The 23,107-nt window shown below is 34.8% G+C and overlaps 4 protein-coding genes across 5 annotated transcripts in view; 1 reads left to right on the plus strand and 3 right to left on the minus strand.

Moving 5' to 3' along the window:
* Positions 1–8,066, minus strand: part of LOC145935702 (dual specificity calcium/calmodulin-dependent 3',5'-cyclic nucleotide phosphodiesterase 1A) — a 106,454-nt gene extending 98,388 nt beyond the window's left edge. Inside the window, exons 1-2 of one of the 2 annotated variants that reach the window (XM_083037242.1) lie at positions 7,882–8,066; positions 6,063–6,367 (exon numbers count right to left, since the gene is read on the minus strand). In XM_083037242.1, the coding sequence (XP_082893368.1) occupies positions 6,063–6,159 (97 nt within the window). In that variant the 5' untranslated portion in view covers positions 6,160–6,367; positions 7,882–8,066. Of the gene's footprint in view, positions 1–6,062; positions 6,368–7,511; positions 7,649–7,881 lie in introns of those variants that run through there. The other variant, XM_083037241.1, reaches the window with a different exon arrangement.
* Positions 8,067–9,841: 1,775 nt separating this feature from the next.
* Zip88e (Zinc/iron regulated transporter-related protein 88E) lies at positions 9,842–13,806 on the minus strand. The gene is made up of 4 exons (XM_083037254.1): positions 13,016–13,806; positions 11,084–11,432; positions 10,546–10,713; positions 9,842–10,437 (listed from the first exon to the last, which is right to left on the minus strand). Exons 1-4 carry the CDS (start codon positions 13,363–13,365, stop codon positions 10,228–10,230), a joined length of 1,077 nt encoding a protein of 358 aa, XP_082893380.1. The 5' UTR covers positions 13,366–13,806; the 3' UTR covers positions 9,842–10,227.
* A 1,905-nt stretch (positions 13,807–15,711) lies between these two features.
* Positions 15,712–21,355, plus strand: LOC145935700 (putative ATP-dependent RNA helicase DHX34). The gene is made up of 16 exons (XM_083037235.1): positions 15,712–16,022; positions 16,104–16,998; positions 17,110–17,276; positions 17,354–17,560; positions 17,689–17,821; positions 18,010–18,158; positions 18,235–18,467; positions 18,545–18,731; positions 18,832–19,026; positions 19,098–19,307; positions 19,407–19,766; positions 19,869–20,044; positions 20,120–20,230; positions 20,367–20,488; positions 20,601–20,859; positions 20,953–21,355. The coding sequence occupies exons 2-16, from the start codon at positions 16,302–16,304 to the stop codon at positions 21,236–21,238; spliced, it is 3,492 nt and encodes a 1,163-aa protein (XP_082893361.1). The 5' UTR covers positions 15,712–16,022; positions 16,104–16,301; the 3' UTR covers positions 21,239–21,355.
* Positions 21,356–21,472: 117 nt separating this feature from the next.
* Pig-v (phosphatidylinositol glycan anchor biosynthesis class V) lies at positions 21,473–23,103 on the minus strand. The gene has a single exon (XM_083037249.1). The coding sequence runs from the start codon at positions 23,101–23,103 to the stop codon at positions 21,622–21,624; it is 1,482 nt and encodes a 493-aa protein (XP_082893375.1). The 3' UTR covers positions 21,473–21,621.
* Positions 23,104–23,107: the final 4 nt, after the last annotated feature.

Below are 23,107 nucleotides of genomic sequence, written 5' to 3' on the forward strand. Positions count from 1 at the left end.
GAACACAATCTGATTTATCATGAAAATTAAAATCGTGTTTATTCTATCGAAAGATGTCGTGTAGAATAAACCATCCATCGTCGCTGTCACGCTTCGTTGAGAAGACGTAGTTTTCGCGATAAAATAATGCTCTCGCGAGTTTGTGTGTCAACACGATCGGCATGTCTTAACATAATTTAGTTTTGCGCGCGCATTTATTCGTCGTTCTCGGCGCATAGATTTCAGAGCACAGAGTTCTCTTTCTCTCTCACTCACACACACACGCACACACACACACACACACACACACAACGAGTATAAGCGGAAGACTTCGAGCGTTAAAATCAGCAGGATAGGAAGAAATACAGAGAGGGTGACAGCCACAGGGACCCTAGATATTAATACGTATATGGTGTCGGTTCACTTTGTCGAGCAACGACGTGTAAGATCAGCTCTGCCGGAGAGATATACGCTCCCCGCGCCGTACCGCTGATACTTTGTCCTCGTTGCAAGGTGAAATGCTAACTAAAGGGGATGTTTTAATGGCAAAGATAATAATATGCCCGCTCGCGATAGAGCTATTCCTAGACTGATATACTCTCCCATGATGGTACGCGTCGTTTGGCATCTACGATGCTTGATCCGAAGAAGAAAGCACTCTCTCTCTCTCTCTTTCTCTATTACCGTAATTTTGTTGATAAACTCCGTATAACGTTAGAAACGAATCAAATACATGTATAATATGTGTACGTCTATTCAAATACTTAATAAGAGAAATTTTATATGTCAACAATTTTGATTGCCCAATATATTATATCGCGTATATTCTCTCCAAAATGTTTCAATCTTTATTAAATCTAAATTAAAATGCAAAAAACTAATATAACATATACGTAAAAGTATTTTTAACAAATTTTATTTTTAAAAACTCATTTTTTCATTTAAATGTTATAACATTTTTTGAGATGTAGAATATGTATCTCAGTTTTATTCTTATTATTAATGTTTAAAAATTATGCATAGCATAATTACATAAGTCTTATAAACAGAATTAAATTTGTGAACAATTTTTAGAATCCAGATTCACAATTAGATTTTCATGAATTAGCAACCGCAATTGAACGCTAATAAGCGTGACAAATGGGATTCATTGAATGTGAAGGAAAGACTTCCGTTCGTGTTTTACGTAATAAAACGATATTTTATCCACCTCGAGGCGAGTGATATCGACACATCTGACGTAGCGTATCGCGCATATTATATGTGCAAGATCGATATTTGAGCGATTCCTCGGCTATTTAAATATAAACGAATTTAAATATAAACGTTTGTGTTTCTACAAAATTCACCAAACTATCATACGCCCCATAAACACCGCGCTTCTGAAAAAGGCTGATTGTGAGATTGATGCGCGTCTCTAAATATAAAAACTGTATATAAAAAGTCACGAGCGAAACAGGTTGAGAAGCTATCTATTAAACGTAACACATACACACACACAACAGAACATTATTGATATTGTATACATATAGCGTTACTTTTTTGCACATATATCGACTTTTTTAGTGATCAAAGCTATATTCATATCGCAAGACACGACTCTTTAAAGGCTTCTTTAGACGATCTATAATTTGCGATAAAATTCAAGACAGAATTCTATTAATAATTTTATACGCTACATGTTTTAATGTATATACGTGTATCCTGATATATATTTTGATTTGTGTGTATTTTACGTTTTGTTTTCTCCATTATACCACACATAAAATTTATAAATAATAATAATATTATTATTATGTCTTGAATTTTATCGCAAATCATAAATCGTCTAACGAGAGAGAGAGAGGAGGGGGAAAGGAGAATATGCAACAAAAATTATAAATAATTCGAATAAGAAATAAATGCGCGGAAATGTAAAAAAAATGCGCTAAATTTCGGATATTTCAATGAATTTTGTGTCCAAAAGACAATGTTCTTATACATATCGATGACGTCAGAAATTGCCCTGGCATACGTATTAGCACGTTGGGTGCTTTCCAATTAGTGACACAAATTGACACAAGTCGACACAAGCGTCATTCCGTCTTTTTTCTACATTCAGGATAATAAAAGATAGAATGATACTTGTGTCAGCTTGTGTCAACTTGTGTCGCTAATTAGAAAGCACCCATTGCATACCCTAATTATTCGATCTACGATACATTTTCAGTTCATTGAATCTCAAAGAACTTCTTTTCGTCGTACTTTAATCGGCTCTCACTCTCTCTCCCCTTTCTCTCTCTGTCGAGGACCAAGATAGAGAGCATGGCGAATCGTTATTTCACAAGAAAGTGGCGAAAACATTTTAAGATTGAAATCGACGTTTGTACAATTATGAGAAAACTACGAGCCAATTTGGAAAACTGTGCGAAAATTTGCGAAAATTTATCTAAAACAATAAATTAATAATTTGCAGCACAATGGATAAAAAGAACGTGTGTAATACAAATGAATCATTTTCTTTGTTGAGCATGACACCATTGTCCCGACCAGCTATCTCTGTTTTCGACACCGTGCAATTAATATCCCGCGAGATCGAGCAAAATACTTTTAACCAGCTTTCTACGACAGTAGATATACGACATTTTTCAAAACGCAGAGCAAATTTACGGGAGAAGGGAAGGAAGCGGCAGGCACTTAGTGTCGGAATAATAAACTCGTATATCATTACTTGGGGATTACCGTCTTTTCGCTGGCAATTTATGTCAAAATCATGGATACGCGCGGAACGAAATATAAACCATACATAGGTATACGATTGTTACGAGAGAAAAGAAGGATAAGCCGACGAGATATCTCGCGCATTTTATTCCTATGAATTCCTATGAATGAAATTCCTCTAATGACGGTGGGGAGACGGTCGTCCAAGCAACGGGAGATTCATGTCAAAAAAATACGGACGTAAAATACCCTCATCCTCAACCGATCTTCAAATATGGGAGAATTTTTTATGCACAAGTTGTAAAAGAGGAGGGTTAGAAGATTACACAAATGCGATATTATTTGATCATTATGCTGAGCATGATTTAAATATCTGTTAGTTCACAGTAATTTACATACAAATTTTTTGGACAAAAACTACTTTAAAGAAAAAAATTACTTGAAAACATTTACTAATCTACTAATTGTTATTATTTGCATAAATCGGTATGTAATCGGTATTGATACAAGTGTGACAAATTTTTGATTAGCGATTCATCCCTCAACGTCCGTCAACTAGAAATTGATGGACTAAAAGGATAGGTTTAGGACCATCATGATGATGAAAGTATGACGAAAACCATGGATTGTGGCCAAATGGATTATGACTGAGTTGGCGTGTGTTTAGAGAAATTCCGAGTACTTTCTCGGAAAGTAGGACGGGCAGCAAAATTAGCGGAAACTGCACAACGCATCACGATGACAATTTAATATCAGAAGTCTGACAATTTGATTTGATATCGAACGAGAAGAGTACCGTTCACCGCAACTGATGAAAACTGAAAAGCCAAATAACGCACGAGTGATTTGAGATATCGCGGCATTTATTATAACAAAGAGAGAGAGAGAGAGAGAGAGAGAGAGAGAGAGAGAACGGTTATAAGAAAACGCCATAAGAATCGTTCATTATTCTCCCTTATATTGAATTCCTGCGAACCGATTAACAAATACCTTTCAGCGCCTGGGTTCTCTTTCGTCATCCGTCGCGTTCTCATCTCTTCGATCATTTTCACGCGACCTCCCTTTCTCCCTCTTTCCCTTTCATTGTCATTTTAGATTCTCCGCCTCCGTTCGACGTTTTGTACCAAGATATTAGAGTCTGAGCGAGAACCTCGAAAGATCCGATCGAAGAACGCCTTCATTGGTATTCCTAATAGCGAGAAAGGATGTCGGGTTAACATCGTTTAAAAGCACAGGCTGTCGCCCATTAATGCGCCCGGTAGCTCTCCAACAAATCTCATCAACGATTCTATTTTCGATCCCATAAGCGACGGCATCGAACAGAAGCGCTCTGTAACGAGTCGGCCTGACGGTATGAAACAAGTTTCGCGTCAACGGGCAAATAACGGAAACACAGCGTGCGGGCATAATTTCCGGGATCGAACTTGCGCTAAAAACACGCAAAATTGTGATACCTGAATATATAGGATTTAGCTATTATATAGAATATCGCGCAAATTGAAAAAAAAAAAAAATCAAACAACATATGGATATTTCACGCGTGAAATATAAATTCGATATAAACGAGCGACACATTACTGACCAAAAATATATACATTGAAAATCCACAGTAATCCGCAATAATCCGAATTAAAGAAGAAGAAGAGAGATCGAAATTCTCATTGTTAGAAAAATTAAACGTAATATTAGTCTCGAGTTCAACTGATTCTTATGGTATATTTATAGTAATTTTTATTTCTATTCTATTATTTCTATATTCTTTCCAAAGTAGATTATTATTTTTAAATCGAGCAAATTTATCAATTTATATAACGAAAAATTCGTTATTGCGAAGATATTGCTACATAATCTCTAAATATATATCTCTCGTTATACAAAATAATTTATGTAAAGAATACATAAATGTAATGCACAACTTAAAAGAAGAATAATATTCATTAATTTCTTAAGCTTGTATTCCTCAAACTTTTTGACAGATTTACTCTTCGATTTATATATAGATATATACATATTTTCATGAACTAGAAATTTTAAATAACGGCTCCCAACGGGTTTTATTTAGGAAACAGAAGATCAATTTCAGATACTCAAGACACTCACATACTTGAAATACAACAGCATACAGCTTTTCATTAACAAATAAATTCTGTATCATCTGGGACCACAACTTATCCATGGACAAACTATATGTTCTGTTAGCGGTGTTCTCTAACATTAATCGAATCGCGCGCTAATCTCGCCGCAGAGTAAACCGGTGAGCGGAGTCGAGACGAAGGTAACCGGTAAACCGGTCAGCAGAAGTTAGTTACAAGGTAAACACTGTTGTAACGCTTAATTGCCGTCATAACTCGAGGCAGCTTAACCCCCGCCGGAGGGGATGTGATCCGAGATGAGATAACCACTTGGATGAGAATCAATCTAACTCTCGATCAACGAACAATTTTTCCAAAATGAAAAAAAACAGTTCCTATATATCCTTCTGTATATATTTGAAAAAACATATCTTTTAAAAATATGTACTTGCGTTTGCATTTCTTTCACTCTGCGTTTTCTATGTTAGAAAAATATCATATAGTTTGTAATACGATGGTCTAAAGTCTAATAAATATAGTAATATGAAAGAATTGATTTGATAAAGCCTCGAGATAATGATATATAATGTAATTATTATTTTATTTCATTATAGTAAATAATTTGCGTGGAAGTAATAACTTTATATTATATAACTTTACGCAAAGAACAAAATAAATGTCGTATGTTTTTTCATATTAATGTTTATAAATGCGACAGCGATTATAAATCAATTTGCAATTTTATATTTTTACACAATACGATAAAATTGTTAAAAAGCACTTTTGTTAATATTATAACATTCCACTTAACGAAAAGTAAGCGAAAGAATAATGAAATAAAACATTGCATGACAATATTAGCTTCAAGTGCAAAATCACTATCCACTATCTAGAGATTATGAAATAAGGACTTCACGAGAAAAGTGCTCGCAGCCAGTTTCCGTCATAAATTTCTCTCCAAAATTAAGCTTACTAACGTAAAATGTACTTTAATCAGCTTTAGTTATGCCGTTCAAAAAATACAGTTCGTATATGTATTTTATTTCATAAAAGATTTTTGTTGCAAAAATATATATCTCGTCTTCTTTTTTCGTGTATTTATAAAACAAAAACTGTCAATACAAGAGATCCACAAATATTTCATATATTTTCTATACAGAAGCGAATAAACGCGTCGCCCGATCAATTTCTGATCGAGATCGTTGCCGATCAAATAATGAGAGATCGAGATCGAAAAAAAGAGTCGCGATATTGCGCTGGTCAATATAAATAAACGAACTGCATGTATAATAAATAAAGGAATTCGCTCACCGGTTGTCACACCTGTGCTACCGCCCGGCCAGATCCGCCAGCTGTTCCATCGACGCCAACTCCTCGGCGATTTCTGGCATCGATTCAGCTCCTCCATCCAGGTAACACACACAATACGCGAAGACAAGGCAACGCGACTAATTACGATCGCGTTAACGTAATAATCTTTCGAGCGTTATGCGTCTTTTAAAACTTGTTCACCATCGTCTATTACGTTAACAAATTTTACAGCGTTATTGCTACAAACGCGCTTGACGTCTCGCCCGACACGCTAGCTGTCCCGTCTTTACTCGTGCATTTTATTTCTAGAAAAATATACGAGAATAATATATATGAGAATGAAATACGCTTGGAATAAACGAAATTATAACTTATCGTATACATAATTTGTTGTGCAATATGCTGCTATAATCATCCGGTAAATTGTTCAACAATTTTATATTTAACATATACTATATGCGTAAAATAAAATAATACGCATATCAATGGGAATTTATTCGTGAATATTTTCTACAATTTTATCATATTCGTATATGCAAATTAATTTGTGCAAAATGCAAAGTATAAATATCACTGAGATAATTTAATTTCATAAATTTTTAAAAATTGTCCTTTTGAAATGTAATCGTTTCTGTGGGAATTTATAATATATCCGCACATTCATATTCGTCCAGGAAATCATTTTTGAGAAAATGAATTAAAATATTAATGAAAAAAAGAGATACGAGAGAAAGAAAGAGAGAGAGAGAGAGAGATATTTACTGTTTCGGCAAAATCGTAAACTCGAATTAGATTCAGATTGAATTCATTCGATATACGGTCAACATATATGTATATTCGAAACGGGCACGATTAGAAGATCAAATAAAGCGCGTTTGTTTACGATCAGTAATGGTAATAGCGATGTCCGCTTTGCAGCACGATCAGCGCGACACGATGCACTCGGGATAAGTAAATAACGCGAGATACATATATGCGAGGGATGTTTCGACAGATAACGCGTACGTTCGTGATTGCGAAAACGCGATTAAATTGCCGATCGCGCATACGTATCGCAATTATCGCAAACGTCACGATCGACGTTCATCCGACACCGTAATCACTGGCGATAATTATTAGCGCGCGTCGCTCGTTTCTCGACGAAACGAGAAAAGAACTCGCCGATCTTGACATGCAAAAGGCGCACGAAACTGGCGAATCGATATGCCAAACTTGATTCTTTCTTTCTCTCTCATATCGATGTTAATAATTATTATATTAGATTAAATTATTATCTCGCGATATAATTATTCAATTGCTCTGACAATCGCGAGTAAACCTATTGGTGTGACGAACAATTAAATAACTCGAAATATATACCATAACCTTTTCAAAACATATCAACGCATATATACATAATCGAAACGCAAACTTGGAAAATTGAGGAAATATTTATAATTATGACAGTACCTCAGTCACTTTACTCACACACTTCCGCGACTGATTCGACATGCACGGAATCACTTCCGACGAATAAAAATTGCACGAAACGCGGAGCGATATCACTGTGCGACTGCGAAGCGGCGCGACATCAAGCGAGAAAGAGCGATACAAAGATGGCGGTCTCGCGCGGCAACATGCGCGTTGCGCTTCGATAATCGAGCGATCGAATATCGAAAATCGAATATCGAAAATTGCACATGCAACAAGCGTCAAGCGTCTATTTACACAATTATCTACGAGATCATATTATAATATATAATTATATTCTAATAATAGTTAACAATTACTATTATTATATTAAATTAATATCTTATGAGATTATTTAATTATTATATACCTGTGATCCACAACAAGTGATGCGATGTGGACTTGGAGTAGATAGATAACTCGCGATACACTGTAGTTTTTTTCTAATCGTTCATCAATATGATAGAAACGCAAATGTCAACTGAAAAATAATATAATTGCGACGATACTTTTATCGTCTGCCACTTTAATTCGGCACGCGTAGATCACTCGGAACGGATAAAAATCGCGTGAAACGCGGAGCGACATCGCCGCGTGACGACCAAGTGACGCGGCGACATGCCGAGAGAAAAAGATAAAGAGAAAAAAAAGACAAAGATGGCGGTCTCGCGCGGCAACATGCGCACTGAACTTCACGGCGTAGATATAAAATAAAGCGTCCGTCGCACACTCTCAAGCCTCATAAATATCGAAAGACCTAAGTATACTATCTAAGATGACCTCGACGAGAAGACTGATGACGAGCACTGACGTCCTCCAACGCGTGACACCCCATATGTACGTACGTGGATGTCGGTGCACGTCGCGTATAAAGCGGCACGATTCGGTGATAAACTACTTTTTGTTCGCGAGACACATATCGCTTTGACATTTAAAAGAAGAAAGAGATTAATCGTAAGATTGCTGAAAGAAGCGCGCTGAAAGAAATCCGCCTTTCTTTCTTATTCCGCCGCGAGCGGCTGAGTTTTTTTCTTTCCAGCGCCAGTCAAGTCCATTTGTCGAAATTACGTCTGTTCGACCAAGGGCGCGAGGGAGAAAAGTAGGCTATCGACGACGGGTTTCACGAAATTTCATCCAAGTTTCTTATTCTATGCGGATCGTAAGAGAAAGAGAGAGGGAGAGGGAGAGGGTTCGTGTCGCGTTAGCTAACGCTCTGTCGACTTTAAATTTTCTAATAAAGGAACGAGAGCTCTTTTATCGCATCTCCCCGTACGTTACACCAAGGAACGCTGAAACGCGATACAGGCATATAGTAGACGTCAATAGTGATCTTGATCTAATCTTCGTGTGCTATCGATCATCGGGAGCATCCACCTTCCATACGTCCACCTTTCATACCGTAAAATGCTGTAAAATGCGCGCCGCTAAACAAAATAATTGAAATAATAATTACGTTTTGCGAGCTATTGATATATTTGCGCATTTAATATACGGTGCAATATTTTTTGTCGAAAGCGATTAGAGACGAAATTTATATTTCGTTCGCGCTATATTTTTTTATACTATACGAGGATTATACTCACTTAAGACTTCAAATGCATGTGTCCTTTTAAAGCTGCTCGTTCTTATATGTCCGAGTAATTCGCTAATGGAGCGAATCCATTCTCGGAATTGCCGCTGGTTTATGCAGCGAACAAACTTGACAAGAAGAATGAACGCATATGATGACGCAACTTATTATAAGGTTTTTTCCTCCATTTGTGGCAAATTCGACGAGAGCTTGAGCCATTTCTGTCTTAAACAGTTCCGCGTAATTAACGTTCTCTTTCGCGGCGTGAGATTAATCTCTCTTACGCGAAAAACCGCGATGTCGAAGAATACAGCTTCGCGACAATAATATTCACAAAAACGTTCCGCGAATATGAGCCGTTCATGGCGGACTGAAAATTGTATGGACCGGAAAAAAAAGGACTTTTTTGAAACGTAGTTTTATATCATTTCAAAGGAATAAAAGAGAAAAGTATTCGCGGCCTACTAAAACTGTCAAAGAGTCGACGGTAAAACATTGAAAAGCATGATATTCATTACTACTTCATTAAACACAAATTCTAATCAACGATAAATCAATGAGAAATTAATTATAAAATAAAATAAAACAGATTTTCTACAACAGAATCTTTATGTGTGCGTATAGATTATTTTTACGAGATATTTTATATATTACATATATGTGATGTATACAAAATAAGTTAAAAATCCATCCTATTGCGTTGAGGAAGTTTAATATTTCAATTATAATTTTGGTTTTGTTATACAAAATCAATAAAGTACGCGTACAATCATATATCTTTTTTTTATAATAACTAATTATGAAACTATTAAATAAACTTATTATAACAATAGATACTAGTATAATGGACCAACTAACTTATTATAAGTATAACAAATACGTCAATACGAATTGCAGCACAGTTTTTAATATTCTGTACAATGCTCCCTTTAATTACTCAAAAAGTGTCAAAGACTTGATCGACAACGTAATTTTTGGCGCAACACTTATCTGAATATATATCACATACATAGCTTTGTCAAAGGTATACATATATATATTATTGTAATCAGTAAATCATTCAAAATGAAATAATTTGATTTCAAATATTTATTAAAGAATCTTATATCTAAATTAATTTAAAATCTAATATAATATAATCACAGTTCACTCACCCACATAATTGTTAAGAAGAAAAATAACAATAAATCCAGCAAATACCGAACAAAATTGCAAAACACCCGCAAATCTGCGCAAACTCTTGTGCCATTTCGCTCTTTCTCTCGGAAGAACTTCACTCACGGTAACATACAATAAAGTTCCGCCTGCCAGACCTTGCAAAATCGGTAGTGCTATCTTTGACCAATCTGTATCTGCCTGCATGCATTCGAAACAAACAATATAATTAGATGTGTTTTTTTAAAGATATCGACTTTAAAGTTGATCTAAAGAATGAGAAAGAACTTGAAGAGAATTTTTTCTCACCTGAAATGTTAGCATGCCAATACCGATTCCGATCACAGATCCGATGGCGAATACGAAAATTACAAATACTAATTTAGGCACAGATTTGCTGACTCCCGCCAATTCCAATCCCAAACAGAAACCGACGACAAATTTGTGTGATGCTACGGCTCCGGTCAACAACAAAACCTGAAAAAATATTAGCGTATAACATACAAATATTCCACGAGTTAGGAAATATTCTGCATTATTATACAACACGTTATTATTATATTTATCTGTTTCAATTTACTTTGTACAAATATATATAATGTATAGAGAAAACGTAATATTCTCTTTTCCAGTTTTTTTTCCGATAATTAAATTTAAAATTTAAACATTATTCAAATTTAATTAAAGAGAGAGAGAGTGAGTTAATATTGAAATATTTTGCGTTTTATTGCAATTTTGCGCTTAAATGATTATTCATCGTATTATTGTATTATTATTGTACCCACGCAGTGGACTCTAAATTTATTTTTTCCCAGAGTTTATGATTTAAATTGTATGCAGCGCATACCTCGGCGATTTGCGTTTGCAGCCCTATCGCAAGTCCTTCGAGGACGGCGTGTACAGTGAGGGCGAGGGCAAGACCTGCAAGACCGGTGTTAGAGTCGGTGCATTGCTCCCCGTGATTTCCATGACATAAAAATGTAGTCCCCTCACTCGACGAAGGGCCGTCATGTACGTTGCATCGCGTCGTACCGTAACCGCTAAACGTCCATGCACTATTGGGGTTGTTGTTACCAAAGGAACTCTGTCGATGATTAAACGGCAATCTCGCATCTCCCTCGGATACGTAAACTTTGCTGTCTTGTGTGGCGGCATTGTAACCGACACCATGGGAATGGTTCCGACAGTTGAAACAACTGAAATTCAAGAGACAAAATTCGATCAAAGAGAAGCAAAATCGAAATTATGCAAAGATATGCGCATTGAAAGCGAGGAAATTTCACTTTACCGTTTATTCAACCGGCATTTAATCGCGTCTTCTCTATCATCAAAAATTACTTCAACTTTTACTTGGGAATACTGTAGCATTTTACATATACATTTTTTAAAGTTGAAAAGATTGTGAAGATAAAGTTAGCGCAAGAGACTTGTATATGTAATTATAATTCAAGGATATATAAATTAAAAATGCAAAAATTAAAGTGAATTTAAACAAATAATCTATGTAAATATATATAAAACATTGCATTAAGACATTCGAGCGTATTCGACCTCGATTCTTATTGCGGATAGTAAAAAAAGTATTCCAATGTCGATGGCAATTTTATATGCTCAAACTAGCAATATGAAAAGCTCATATAGAGTATCGACGTCCAACAATAGTTCAACTTCAATCATTTTCCACATTTCCCGTGTGGACATTATTACTATATAGATAAGCTCACTTTTCACCTTAAGGGACTACTCGAGAATCAAGGATGGTTCTTCGAGTGTGCGATTATTTTGCGCGAAAGATCGCTATCGTTTGTACTATCAGAATTTATTTCGACAAGTTTTACCCGATCGAGAACAAAGAAAAGTAGCAAAAAAATAATGTAAAAAATAATATCTTTGGCCATCATCTCTCTTATATCTCAGGCTCGATCATCGTTAATTTATCTTTGTGTAAATCTCTCCTATATAGTGACGAAAAGACAAATCAAATTCTTCGCACGAATTTATCAAAATAAGCTCGCGTAATCTTTTACAGAAAAAAGTCATATTATTTGAAATTCCTTAAAATCATTTGCAAGATTTGATTTATTATTAGAGTAATAAGGAGAGAGAGAGAAAAAAATTTATATACATCACATCTATATATTATTATTTCTTATTCTCTTGCATCAAAATATATATCTATATATCAAGTTATATTTTTAATTATTATTACATTAAGAAATTTTTCACAAAAAATTCTAAAGCAGCACGCTCTAAATCGCTGTATATTTTTTATATGATAGTCTCTTTAAAAACTTTGATTTTTCACTCTGTGAACAAACATTGTCTCATCGGTTATCGATGATAACGAATGATCTGATATTATCGCAACGTTATATATTACGTCGCGTCTATCACAAAAATACTCCAGAGACAACAAGAAAGCCTGATACTATAATAATTATTTTTTACTATTTTTAATTAAATTATATTTACTTAATTCGTATTAAATAGATGCAAGTTGAAAAAGTAAGCTAAAAATTATACAATTGCTTTAATAAAAGATGAAGATTATACAACTGCTTTAATAAAAAGTGCATTATGATTACGCGTCAATCATTTCTCTTACTCGTCGATATCAATGCGCTCTTTCAAGAATATTATATAAATATATTTTATATATTTGAAAATATATATAAATATTATATAAATATTATTATAATATATTTGATATGGTATATGTATATTATATTTTTATAAAAATATCTCGTAGATTCGAAACTCTTTTAGCGCACGTACCTACCCTCGCTCGTACGTACTTCTGCGTCTGGAATCATCATCGGCCAACTCGGTCACGCCGCTTCGGCAAAAATAATGAACGCATTCCTCGACCAGGTAGAGCACGAGGAAGCCGCAGGAGAACACCAGTTCGGCGTAATTCGGCAAATCCTCGCGCACTTCCGGTAATAAGTGAAGCATCGAGGTGGCAAAGAGAACGCCGGCACCGAAGCACAGGGCGCAGGAGAGCAGCAGCTTCCGCTGTAGATGCTGCGCGCGTGAGATGAAGCAGGCGGGAGTGACGCCGACGAAGAAGCTTCCGGCCCCGATCACCACCATCGACGCCAGCTTCGCTTGCACCGCGTTACCGAACATCGTGTATCGCCGATAACAGTATTATTTTTTTTTTCTTCGGTGCGTCACCAGCGATCTTGACGCTACGGAAACTCAGATTCCGTTCGTGAGACGTAACGTGACGATAATTTGATATATAGAATTCTTTCTCGCGTACCCCACATCGGATGTTTGCCGTCGAGATTCCACCGAGATCTCTCGAGATTTTTGTTTGAGGAGAAACACTCTGAGAAGGCGGACGCCGTGCGTCACTACTGCACGATAATAGACACGCGACGTCTCAAGGCGTGACCCTAATCTTAACGATGATAACACTGATATAGAGAGCTTTCTCGAGCACTTATTGCTGTTACTAGCCACTGTCCATCTACTGGTGAACATTGGAGAAAATTGACTAATAGTTGATTTTACTGCTAATCTTGTGATGCGTGTTGTCTGATCCGATTTTGATTTTAATTTATCGCGTGTGACGATGTAAATAAGAAAGCGCATAGCCTTATCCTTGAGACAATCTGGATGCGAATTTCGGAGTTTATATTAAAGTCTCAATACTGTATTAAATTGTCCATTGAATCCCCTCTTCATACAAATCAATAATGTGATTGATCGATGCGAAAACTGAAAATAAGAGATTTTGTAAAAACGAATATTAGCGATAATGAAATGCGTGCATGTAAGACTTGTGCGCGTTAAATGTCGTGTTAGTAAGTATAATGCATTCTTTTTTTACGTATTTTAACATATAGGTCAAAAAGATCTGACCTTTTCAGTTATGTTATTCTGTACATGTATCTTTTTCTTCTAACTTTCTCCTTTTTTCGTTTTCCCTCCAATATATACATTGCACATACTTGGTCAGGTCAGGAACCGAAAGTATGCAATTATGCAGGACGTCCTAGAATGTTTAGGACTAAATTCGCGTATGCAGATAGAGCGGACTAAACTGAGACGGAAAGTCCTCTATTATTTTGCAATAATTGCAATAGTTAACAAATTATTAATCCCTTATAAAAAAAAGTCATGTAAACGCGAAAAGTGCGCGTTTAGAGTCAATGTGTATCGCGTCACGATCATGATAATGACAGTTCGCGTTCGTATCGTGTTAGTTTCATCTTTTTTCATAATTTAAAAAGTTTCATTATTTTTTAAGTTACTGTTTTAAATTATTATTAAGTTATAAAAAATTATATTAAAATTTATTTATTTTTCATTTATTTATTAGCTTATATTTATTATTAATAATTAAATCTTACTAACGGATTGAATTTGCACGCTCGTATCTGTATGGTATATAAAAATAATCTGCAAACAATGTACTATTGAAGAAAATAAGCGATGAATTATTGGCTCTTTATATTAAACAAATACGAGCCTGCAAATTCTTTTATTTAATATACATAATACATAAGTCTGCGTCCTATAGGGTTTATGGCTAGAAAGTATCGATTTTTAATATTCTAAAAAGAGACAAAAATTACTCGCTTGTTTTTTCGAATAGTACATTGTTTGCAGATTATTTTTATTCCTAACAGATATAAGCGTGCAAATTTCTTTATTTAATATATATAATATAAGTATGCGCCGCATAGGGTCTTCGGCGACATAGTGTCGACTTTTAATATTTAAAGACGAGCCAAAATTCATCGCTTGCATATTTCAATATAGTATATTGTATGCAAATTATTTTTATATTAAACACAAATAACGCGAGCGTACAAATTATTTTATATAATATAAATAATATAAGTATACGCCGCATTGGTTACGCGACGACATAAGGGTGCGATTTCACTATCAATTTGTCGCTAGCGTCTAACTGATCACGTGATCTGATTTGTGACGCTAGCGTCAAGAAGAAAAAGCTTGATTTGTTCAGCTTTCAGAGAACGAAGAACGAGACGCTTGTCATAGTTGTAACTTGGACGCTAGGCTGTTTTCACGCCAGCGTCAACAGACGCTAGCGTCAATTTGTTTTTATTGATGCTTGACGCTGAAATCCAGCGTCACAGCGTCAAGTGAAAATGCACCCTTACGATACGCCATAAAGAAGAAGAAGACAACGAAGGGAAACTCTCTACGCAAAGTTGCGCTGGAAAATTCCGCGATTAGCCTCCATATGTTCTAGGGACTTTAGAGAATGCTCGACTGTGATTCGTCGATTAGCTTACGGCGAGAGGGAGAGAGCGCGTGTCGATATGCGCGCGCGTTCGACTTTAACCTTCAAGTGGCGCTGCGTCACGTGGTCGCGCGGCGGTCGGAATTCGGCGGCGCGGAGTGGGGGAGAGTGGTGGGGGGATGCGCGCGCGGCGCACGGCGCACCCCCCACCACTCTCCCCCACTCCGCGCCGCCGAATTCCGACCGCCGCGCGACCACGTGACGCAGCGCCACTTGAAGGTTAAAGTCGAACGCGCGCGCATATCGGTGGCTGATGTTCCATCTACGTATTTTATTACGTCTGTGGGCCGTGTTTTTATTCCTCCTTCCTACTGTTATGGCACGTGAATGTTTCAATCATTTCTATCATTTGAATCATTTGATTGATCAGAGCAAAAGAGATAAGGATTTCTCCATCTCGATATATCGATCAAATATTTGTAGCGTCAGTTTAAGCGTTAATTTAATTTAATCTCATTGTCAGTTGTATATCAAATGCGTTAGTTGCACTTTGTATATACCGGTGAGCGAAGTGAAGTTAACCAGTTACTGTTTGATTTAATTTAACAGAAGAGGTTATGTTTATCACTCATTTTTATTACAGTATTACAGGTTAAAGAGTATTGCAATGTGTCTACAAATGTTTTAGATAAATATCTTGTATTAAGAGATTTGCAAAGTTTTGTGTTATGCAAAAATGCAAGTCGTGCTGCGACTTGATAAACGAACGGAATAACATTGCCGTTACAATATATCACAGGCTGAAAAAGAGTGAAATTGTGGCGCGATATACGAATTAACAATGTCGTCAAGGAGTGGGACGAAACGACGTTCGTCCAGCCGCGAACGTAGACGCGAAAGTGACAAGTATTACAGAAAAAAACATTACGACGAGCGCGGCTCGTCAAAGTCAGCGCAAACCTTCAACGAGTCGCAAACCTCGTCATCTTGGACGAGTCGTCGCGAGGCAAGCGATCAAGACTTCTACTTCAGCAAGTATAAGCACGAGTTAAATAAGATCTTTGCGGCGAATTCGAATCTCATTCACGACGTCGTGGATTTTTGGAAATTCGTCGAGAAATACGAATCTGTGAAGAAACAATTGGGTGACAGCGGCGACGAATCCGCAGTCGATTCCGCTCTAAATTCTATCGGGGTGCCGGAAAGACATCACAAGTCTCATTGTCTAAATTTCAAGCTCGGCTTATCGTATGGAGAATTGTTTGCACGAGTCCCCGAAGTGAAACAATTGACGAAATCACGACTGCTAAAATTCAGGGATGTGATAGTCTTGTACTTGGATTTTAAGCAAAAGGAAAAATTCAGCAAATTAAAAAAACTTAGAAACGCACAGGCCAATTTACCGGTGGCACAATATAAAGATAAAATTATCGAGATGGTGAAAAAGGAGAAAGTTACCATTATAGCAGGAGACACAGGTTGTGGCAAATCTACTCAAATCCCCCAATACTTGTACGAAGCTGGTTTTCGAAAAATAGGTAAAGTAGTCTTAAAGTTACTTGTCAATCTAAATATTTCTTATATTTATATGATTATATATTTAATATAATGTGATCTAATTATATTTTTGGTTCATAATTATAATACAGCATGTACGCAGCCCCGAAGAATAGCGTGTATCTCATTAGCGAAACGAGTCGCTTTGGAAACATTGAGTGAAAATCTTAGCAAAATTGGATATCAGATACGTTTTGAGAAACAGAGAAACCAAGAGACAAACATTACATTCATAACCGAAGGTTTATTGTTACGACAAGTAAATATTTCAGTAATTGAACAAATTACTAGAGACAGTTTCGAAAAAGATTTTACAGATTACAAATTATTTTACAGATAGCGGGTGAATCAGCATTATCTACATATGATGTGATAGTCTTGGATGAAGTGCACGAGCGTCATCTGCATGGAGATTTATTATTGGGCATTATGAAATGTATTATTTATCAAAAACCTGATTTGAAATTGGTATTAATGTCTGCCACTATTAATATAGAGCTCTTTAGTAATTATTTTGCAAAGGAAGATGTTAAAATAATAGAAGTAAGTCACATAAAATATTTAAACAGTCTATTTTTAGAATATTTTAAAACTTTAGAATACTACTTAAATACTTAAAAACACTGATCGAATATATATACATAATACTGAGATTTTTCATGGATATTTAGGTTCCTGGAAGATTATATCCTATTCAATTGCTCTACCGTCCTGTAACTGTAGAAGATCTCAGATACAAAAATGACAGATTTAATCCAAGTCCATATGTGCAAATAATGCAAATAATTGATCAAAAATATCCAGGTGAGGAAGAAATTTTATTTTAATTACAGTAACAAACTTTAGATCCACACACACACACTGTCCTGTAATAATAATTACATTAATTGTAATAAAGTTTAATTAAAAATTAAGATTATTTACTGTTTGCTATATTTTAATTAAAAAATTGCCATTACATTATTATAATTACAATGATAGAAATATTTCAGCCGAGGAGAAGGGTGATTTATTAATATTCTTGAGTGGAATAAGTGAAATTACTGCAGTCGTAGATGCTGCCAAGGAATATAGTACAAAGAAAAATAATTGGATTGTTTTACCACTTCATAGTACTCTTTCCATCATTGAACAAGATAAGGTGTGTTTTTTTCGCGTATCTTTGTAAATCATTTTTGTTACATAAAAGAATATAAAAATAATTTTGCTTTCCCTAGGTATTTGACTATGCACCTGAAGGTGTTAGAAAATGCATTGTTGCAACTAATATTGCAGAAACTTCCATTACTATTGACGGAATCAGATTTGTCGCTGATAGTGGAAAAGTGAAGGAAATGAGTTATGATCCATCTTGTAAAATGCAAAAGTTAAAAGAATTCTGGATAAGCAAAGCCAGTGCGGAACAGAGAAAGGGAAGATCGGGCAGGACTGGACCTGGAATTTGTTACAGGCAAATAATTTGTAATTCTCTCTACAAATGATATTATCTATGAGATTGAGAATAAACGATATTGTACTTTTTTATAGAATTTATTCAGAGGAAGACTACAAAGCATTAGAAAGATATTCGACGCCAGAATTACAACGTGTACCCTTAGATTCTTCACTGTTACAAATGATAGCAATGGGACTTCCTGATGCGCGAAAGTTTCCATTTATAGAGCCACCGCCAGCCGACAGTATAGAAAACGCTATATTATCTTTAAAAGATCACGTTAGTATTTTAGATCTTGCATTTTTGTTTTTCTCGCAAAATGCTAAATATTAATATTTTGATCTTGCAAAGTGCTAAATATTAATAATATTTTAATCAGGGTGCACTCACGGATAATGAGAAAATCACGTGTATTGGTAAAACCTTGGCACGACTGCCTGTTGATATTACAATAGGAAAGATGTTAATAATGGGATCCATTTTCCATCAAGTGGAACCTGTATTATCATTGGCGGCTGCTCTAAGTATACAAACACCGTTCACCAATAGGGCATACAGAGATGCAGAATGCGAGGTAATTAATCTTAATAAGTGAAACTATGTTACACTTAATTTGGCAATAAAATAATATCAATAATATTAAAGACATCTAGAAAAAAATTAGAATCTGATCACGGTGATCCAATAACTTTGCTGAACGCGTTTAAAGAATGGCTGGAAGTGAAGCAAGAAAATTCTCAAGAATATAGAGGCAGCAGTAACAGTAGCAGAAAGTGGTGCCGAAGAAGAGGTTTAGAGGAGCAGCGATTCTATGAAATGACAAAATTAAGGACTCAATTTAAAGAATTACTCCAAGTTAGTCATATATTTCGTGTATATTTACACAAATATACTTTTAATATCATTATAATAGATTTAATATTCTATATATTTGATTTATGGCGGATTATATAGGACTGTAAATTACTCAAAAGTCTCCCGAACTCTTCCATGACAAGTGCGGAACGTGCGATGAGGCATGGAGAATTAAAACTTTTAAAGTCTCTCAAAAGAACTTACAAGCAAAGTGAACCTAGAAGACGTAAACAATTAAAAGTAGAGACATTTGATATACAATTGGAAGATAACGATGACAATGGAGAGCTCGACATAAAAGATATAGAATTTCGAATGAGAAATGATTCGAGTCAAGTGCAGAATCTTTTGACAGCGTCCACCGCATGTAGCTATAAAGATTTGACAATGTTGAAGCTGATATTATGCAGTGGTTTATATCCACAGTTTGCTTGTGCTGACGAGTTCAATTATTGCAAGGTATAATAAAAATTACATATTCTATATTATTTGTAATTTATATATTTATTTATATATTGTGCCTATATGATTATATGTACAAATGTTTTTTAAATTATTCAGTCTATGAGTGAGCAATTATTTCATACAAAAGCAAAACCATATGTTGCGTTGCATCCAATGAGCTTCTTTGGAAATCATCCGCAGCTTTTGCAAATTGAAGAAGCGGATGTAATATCGATACCAGGGTTTAAAAGTAAGAGTCCTGTCAGCCCTAAACATCAGATACTGGCATATCTGTAAGTATTTGTTTACTTTATAACATAATTTGTCAAATACGAGTAAATTAATGCATTACAACAAACATGTGACAGATCCCTTTTGGAAACTACAAAACCATATCTAGTAAATACTTTAAGAATGCCTGCCGCACAAACATTGTTGCTATTTGCACGTGAAATAAACACAAATAGTATATTCTCCTTGTAAGTATAATAATATATTATGCCTACACTTGTACTAATTTTATATAAGTCTGCATTTTTACAATATATAAATTTTCCAGTAAAAGAGAGAAAAATAGTATTAATCAAATACAATAATGGATTTTACATTTTACAGAATAGCATGCGATTCATGGTTCATGTTAGAATTCCCTGTTCCTGACAGTGGTCAGACTTTATTGATGAGAGCGACTAAATTGAGAAATAAATGGGATCTCTTATTAAAGCAGCAATTGCAAGGTACAAGATGTATTTCTGATACAATATTGAATTGTATTTTCTTTTTCTTTTCTTTTCTTTTCTTTATCTAATATTTATAGTAAACCTAATATAACCTGTCTCATTTTTTCAGGATCTGATGATGCAAACAATGAGATAAAAGATTTTAGTAAAGTTGAGCAAGATCTTACTCAAGAACTGATCGAATATATGCACACTACAGTACCATATACGATAAAACGGTTGCTACCAGCCGATTTAAAAATGATATATGTTGGTAATGGCAATAATAATACATGCATAGAGCCTAATCCTTTCCAAGCCGATTTTAAGAGTATACCAAATGTAACTAAAGGTGGTACTCGTGTAACAGACAGTATTACATATAATTGGTGAGTGCAAAAGAATATTGAATCAATAGAGATATTATTTTATTATCAACAGATTAGAGATTAATTTAATCATCATTTATTATTACATTATAGTATAAGAGAAACTGACTGGAGTGAACAGCTAATTATAGAAATGCACGAAACTGAATGGCATTGTCAAAATTGTAATTTTCAAGCAGTTTTATCGAGTATAGAAAAACTTCAGCATCAAAACTGTTGTACAACCGCACATGTACAAACCAATGTCGACGAAAAAAGTGAAAATATCACACGTAAACCTAATAGTCAAGCATACGAATGTCCTGATTGTTCACAAATGTTATATCTCACACCTATCGAGATATTGAAGCATAAAAAACTACATATTAAAGCAAGCTAAGATATTTGCAGTACTGAATTGTACATGATAGAATACATATTTATTAGAAGTGAATAATTTACATAAATACGTAGGCGATTTTTTTTTTGTATAAATATATATTTCATTGACAGATATTCACAGAATTCTACATATAACACACATATAAGTGTATATATGCATGTTTATAACATATGTATAAAATTAAATATATCTTTAAAAATAAAATTAATATATTTAATACTATTTGCAAGAGCAAAATTTTTGCCTGCAAAGTTTTATTTTTTTTTTATACAAAAACTATAACAAATATAGTTAGTATATTTACAATAACAATATTCAAAAAAAATTTAAAAACATTAACAAAAAAATAAAACATACATGCATATGGAATGTGATGTGAATCAAGTCCATGGTAAGAAATTTGAAAACAATAAACATCCTATAATTGTATATCCTATAAAATAGAACAGTATAAGTTTATCTTGCAATGTATATTGTTTTTGTGATAAGAAAAATACTTTCCATTTGCAGCAAACGTTTACTTCATTTTCATATATTAAATGAGTGTAGTTGATACCTTTATGAGACATGATCAAAGCACAATACCAATATATCAAGGGACTTGCAGAAGCTAATAAACGTGTGCTGACTTGGATATGTGTGAAGAATAGGCAAACCACGGTTAAAAATAATCCATGTACCACAAAGACGAACATACTTAACGGGTATTTCTTTACTTTAATAGTATTTCCGTTTTTTCTTTTACTATCAAAAAGTCCTAACGTGTACAATTCATCCTTATATTCACAAGCAAATTCTTTTATGCATCGCAACATAATGTACAATATTGGACAAGCTAAAATAAAATTTGGAATTTGTTTAAATTGATAATATTTTAAGAATCCAACATTCCAATATGTCTTTTGCACGTACGAATATGCTAAAGGTATAGTAGCGTTACACCATATTGAGGCGGTCATGCCTGGTAATACTAGATTATTTTCTGTAGCGTATTGTAAAATGTAAACTGGCAGTAACGATTTATCAGGTGTAGAAGTACAAAATTTAATATAATTGTATATTTGTAAAAGAAAAAGCGGAGACAGCGATATAATTATTGTGCTCAAGATAGTGAAATAATATTTTAATGTGATTAATTTAAAAATGTACAGTATGTTGCGTTTTCGTTTATGTTTCTCAATTTCTTTCGACGCAGAATCACACAAATTCTTAAGTCCGAAATATATAGGAAAGCCCATATTGACAATACCGTTCGATCTCGTTAAAGTCGACAAAGCCAATGGAAAATAAATGGTAGACGTATATTTCATACTGCCGAGCATGATGTAAAATGTTAAATACGCGAACATGGATTCTGAATATACGGCCGAGAAAAATATGCTGGCTGGATTTATACAGTAAAGTATCGCTGCTTTGTAAGCCGTTATGGTATCCTGGAATACGTGTTGAGTGAGATCGTAAAGAATGAGAGCTGATTTTACGAAACACACGAGATTGATGAGCGTTGCAGCAACGATCATGGTAGTTTGGCTGTTTAATGCGGGCAATATCTTCGTCAAAGTAATGGCAACGATGCGAATCATGGCTGGATACAATGGATAAAAGGCAATAGTATTCTCGTACGTATACCCGTATTTCGCAATATGTAAAAAATATTCTCCGTCCCAACGTGTAAGACCGTTTAATAAAAAATAAATTATTCGATCCCACAAGGACCCTTCTTTTTCTGCGAAATTCAAAGGTCTTTTAAATGCATCCGCACGATGGTCGGGAATTGATGCATTGAAAATTACTTGCAACATTAATATCGTGATTCTACTGACAATTGCGAACCAAAGAACTTTCTTCCTTGGCGAATACATTTTG

Source organism: Prenolepis imparis, unplaced genomic scaffold (genome assembly GCF_030444845.1).
Source record: "Prenolepis imparis isolate NDT839.2.m4 unplaced genomic scaffold, iyPreImpa1.0 SCAF_4, whole genome shotgun sequence".
Taxonomy (NCBI): domain Eukaryota; kingdom Metazoa; phylum Arthropoda; class Insecta; order Hymenoptera; family Formicidae; genus Prenolepis; species Prenolepis imparis.

What these genes read in the sequence shown, in the direction of transcription:
- Zip88e (XM_083037254.1), bottom strand. Translation starts at nt 13,365, where the DNA reads ATGTTCGGTAACGCGGTGCAAGCGAAGCTGGCGTCGATGGTGGTGATC. An exon ending in AGAAGTACGTACGAGCGAGG is followed by an intron (nt 11,433 to 13,015) that starts GTAGGTACGTGC and finishes CTTGAATTTCAG; the next exon opens with TTGTTTCAACTGTCGGAACC. An exon ending in TGCAAACGCAAATCGCCGAG is followed by an intron (nt 10,714 to 11,083) that starts GTATGCGCTGCA and finishes ATATTTTTTCAG; the next exon opens with GTTTTGTTGTTGACCGGAGC.
- LOC145935700 (XM_083037235.1), top strand. Translation starts at nt 16,302, where the DNA reads ATGTCGTCAAGGAGTGGGACGAAACGACGTTCGTCCAGCCGCGAACGT. An exon ending in AAGGTTTATTGTTACGACAA is followed by an intron (nt 17,277 to 17,353) that starts GTAAATATTTCA and finishes ATTATTTTACAG; the next exon opens with ATAGCGGGTGAATCAGCATT. An exon ending in TATTATCTTTAAAAGATCAC is followed by an intron (nt 18,732 to 18,831) that starts GTTAGTATTTTA and finishes TATTTTAATCAG; the next exon opens with GGTGCACTCACGGATAATGA.
- Pig-v (XM_083037249.1), bottom strand. Translation starts at nt 23,103, where the DNA reads ATGTATTCGCCAAGGAAGAAAGTTCTTTGGTTCGCAATTGTCAGTAGA.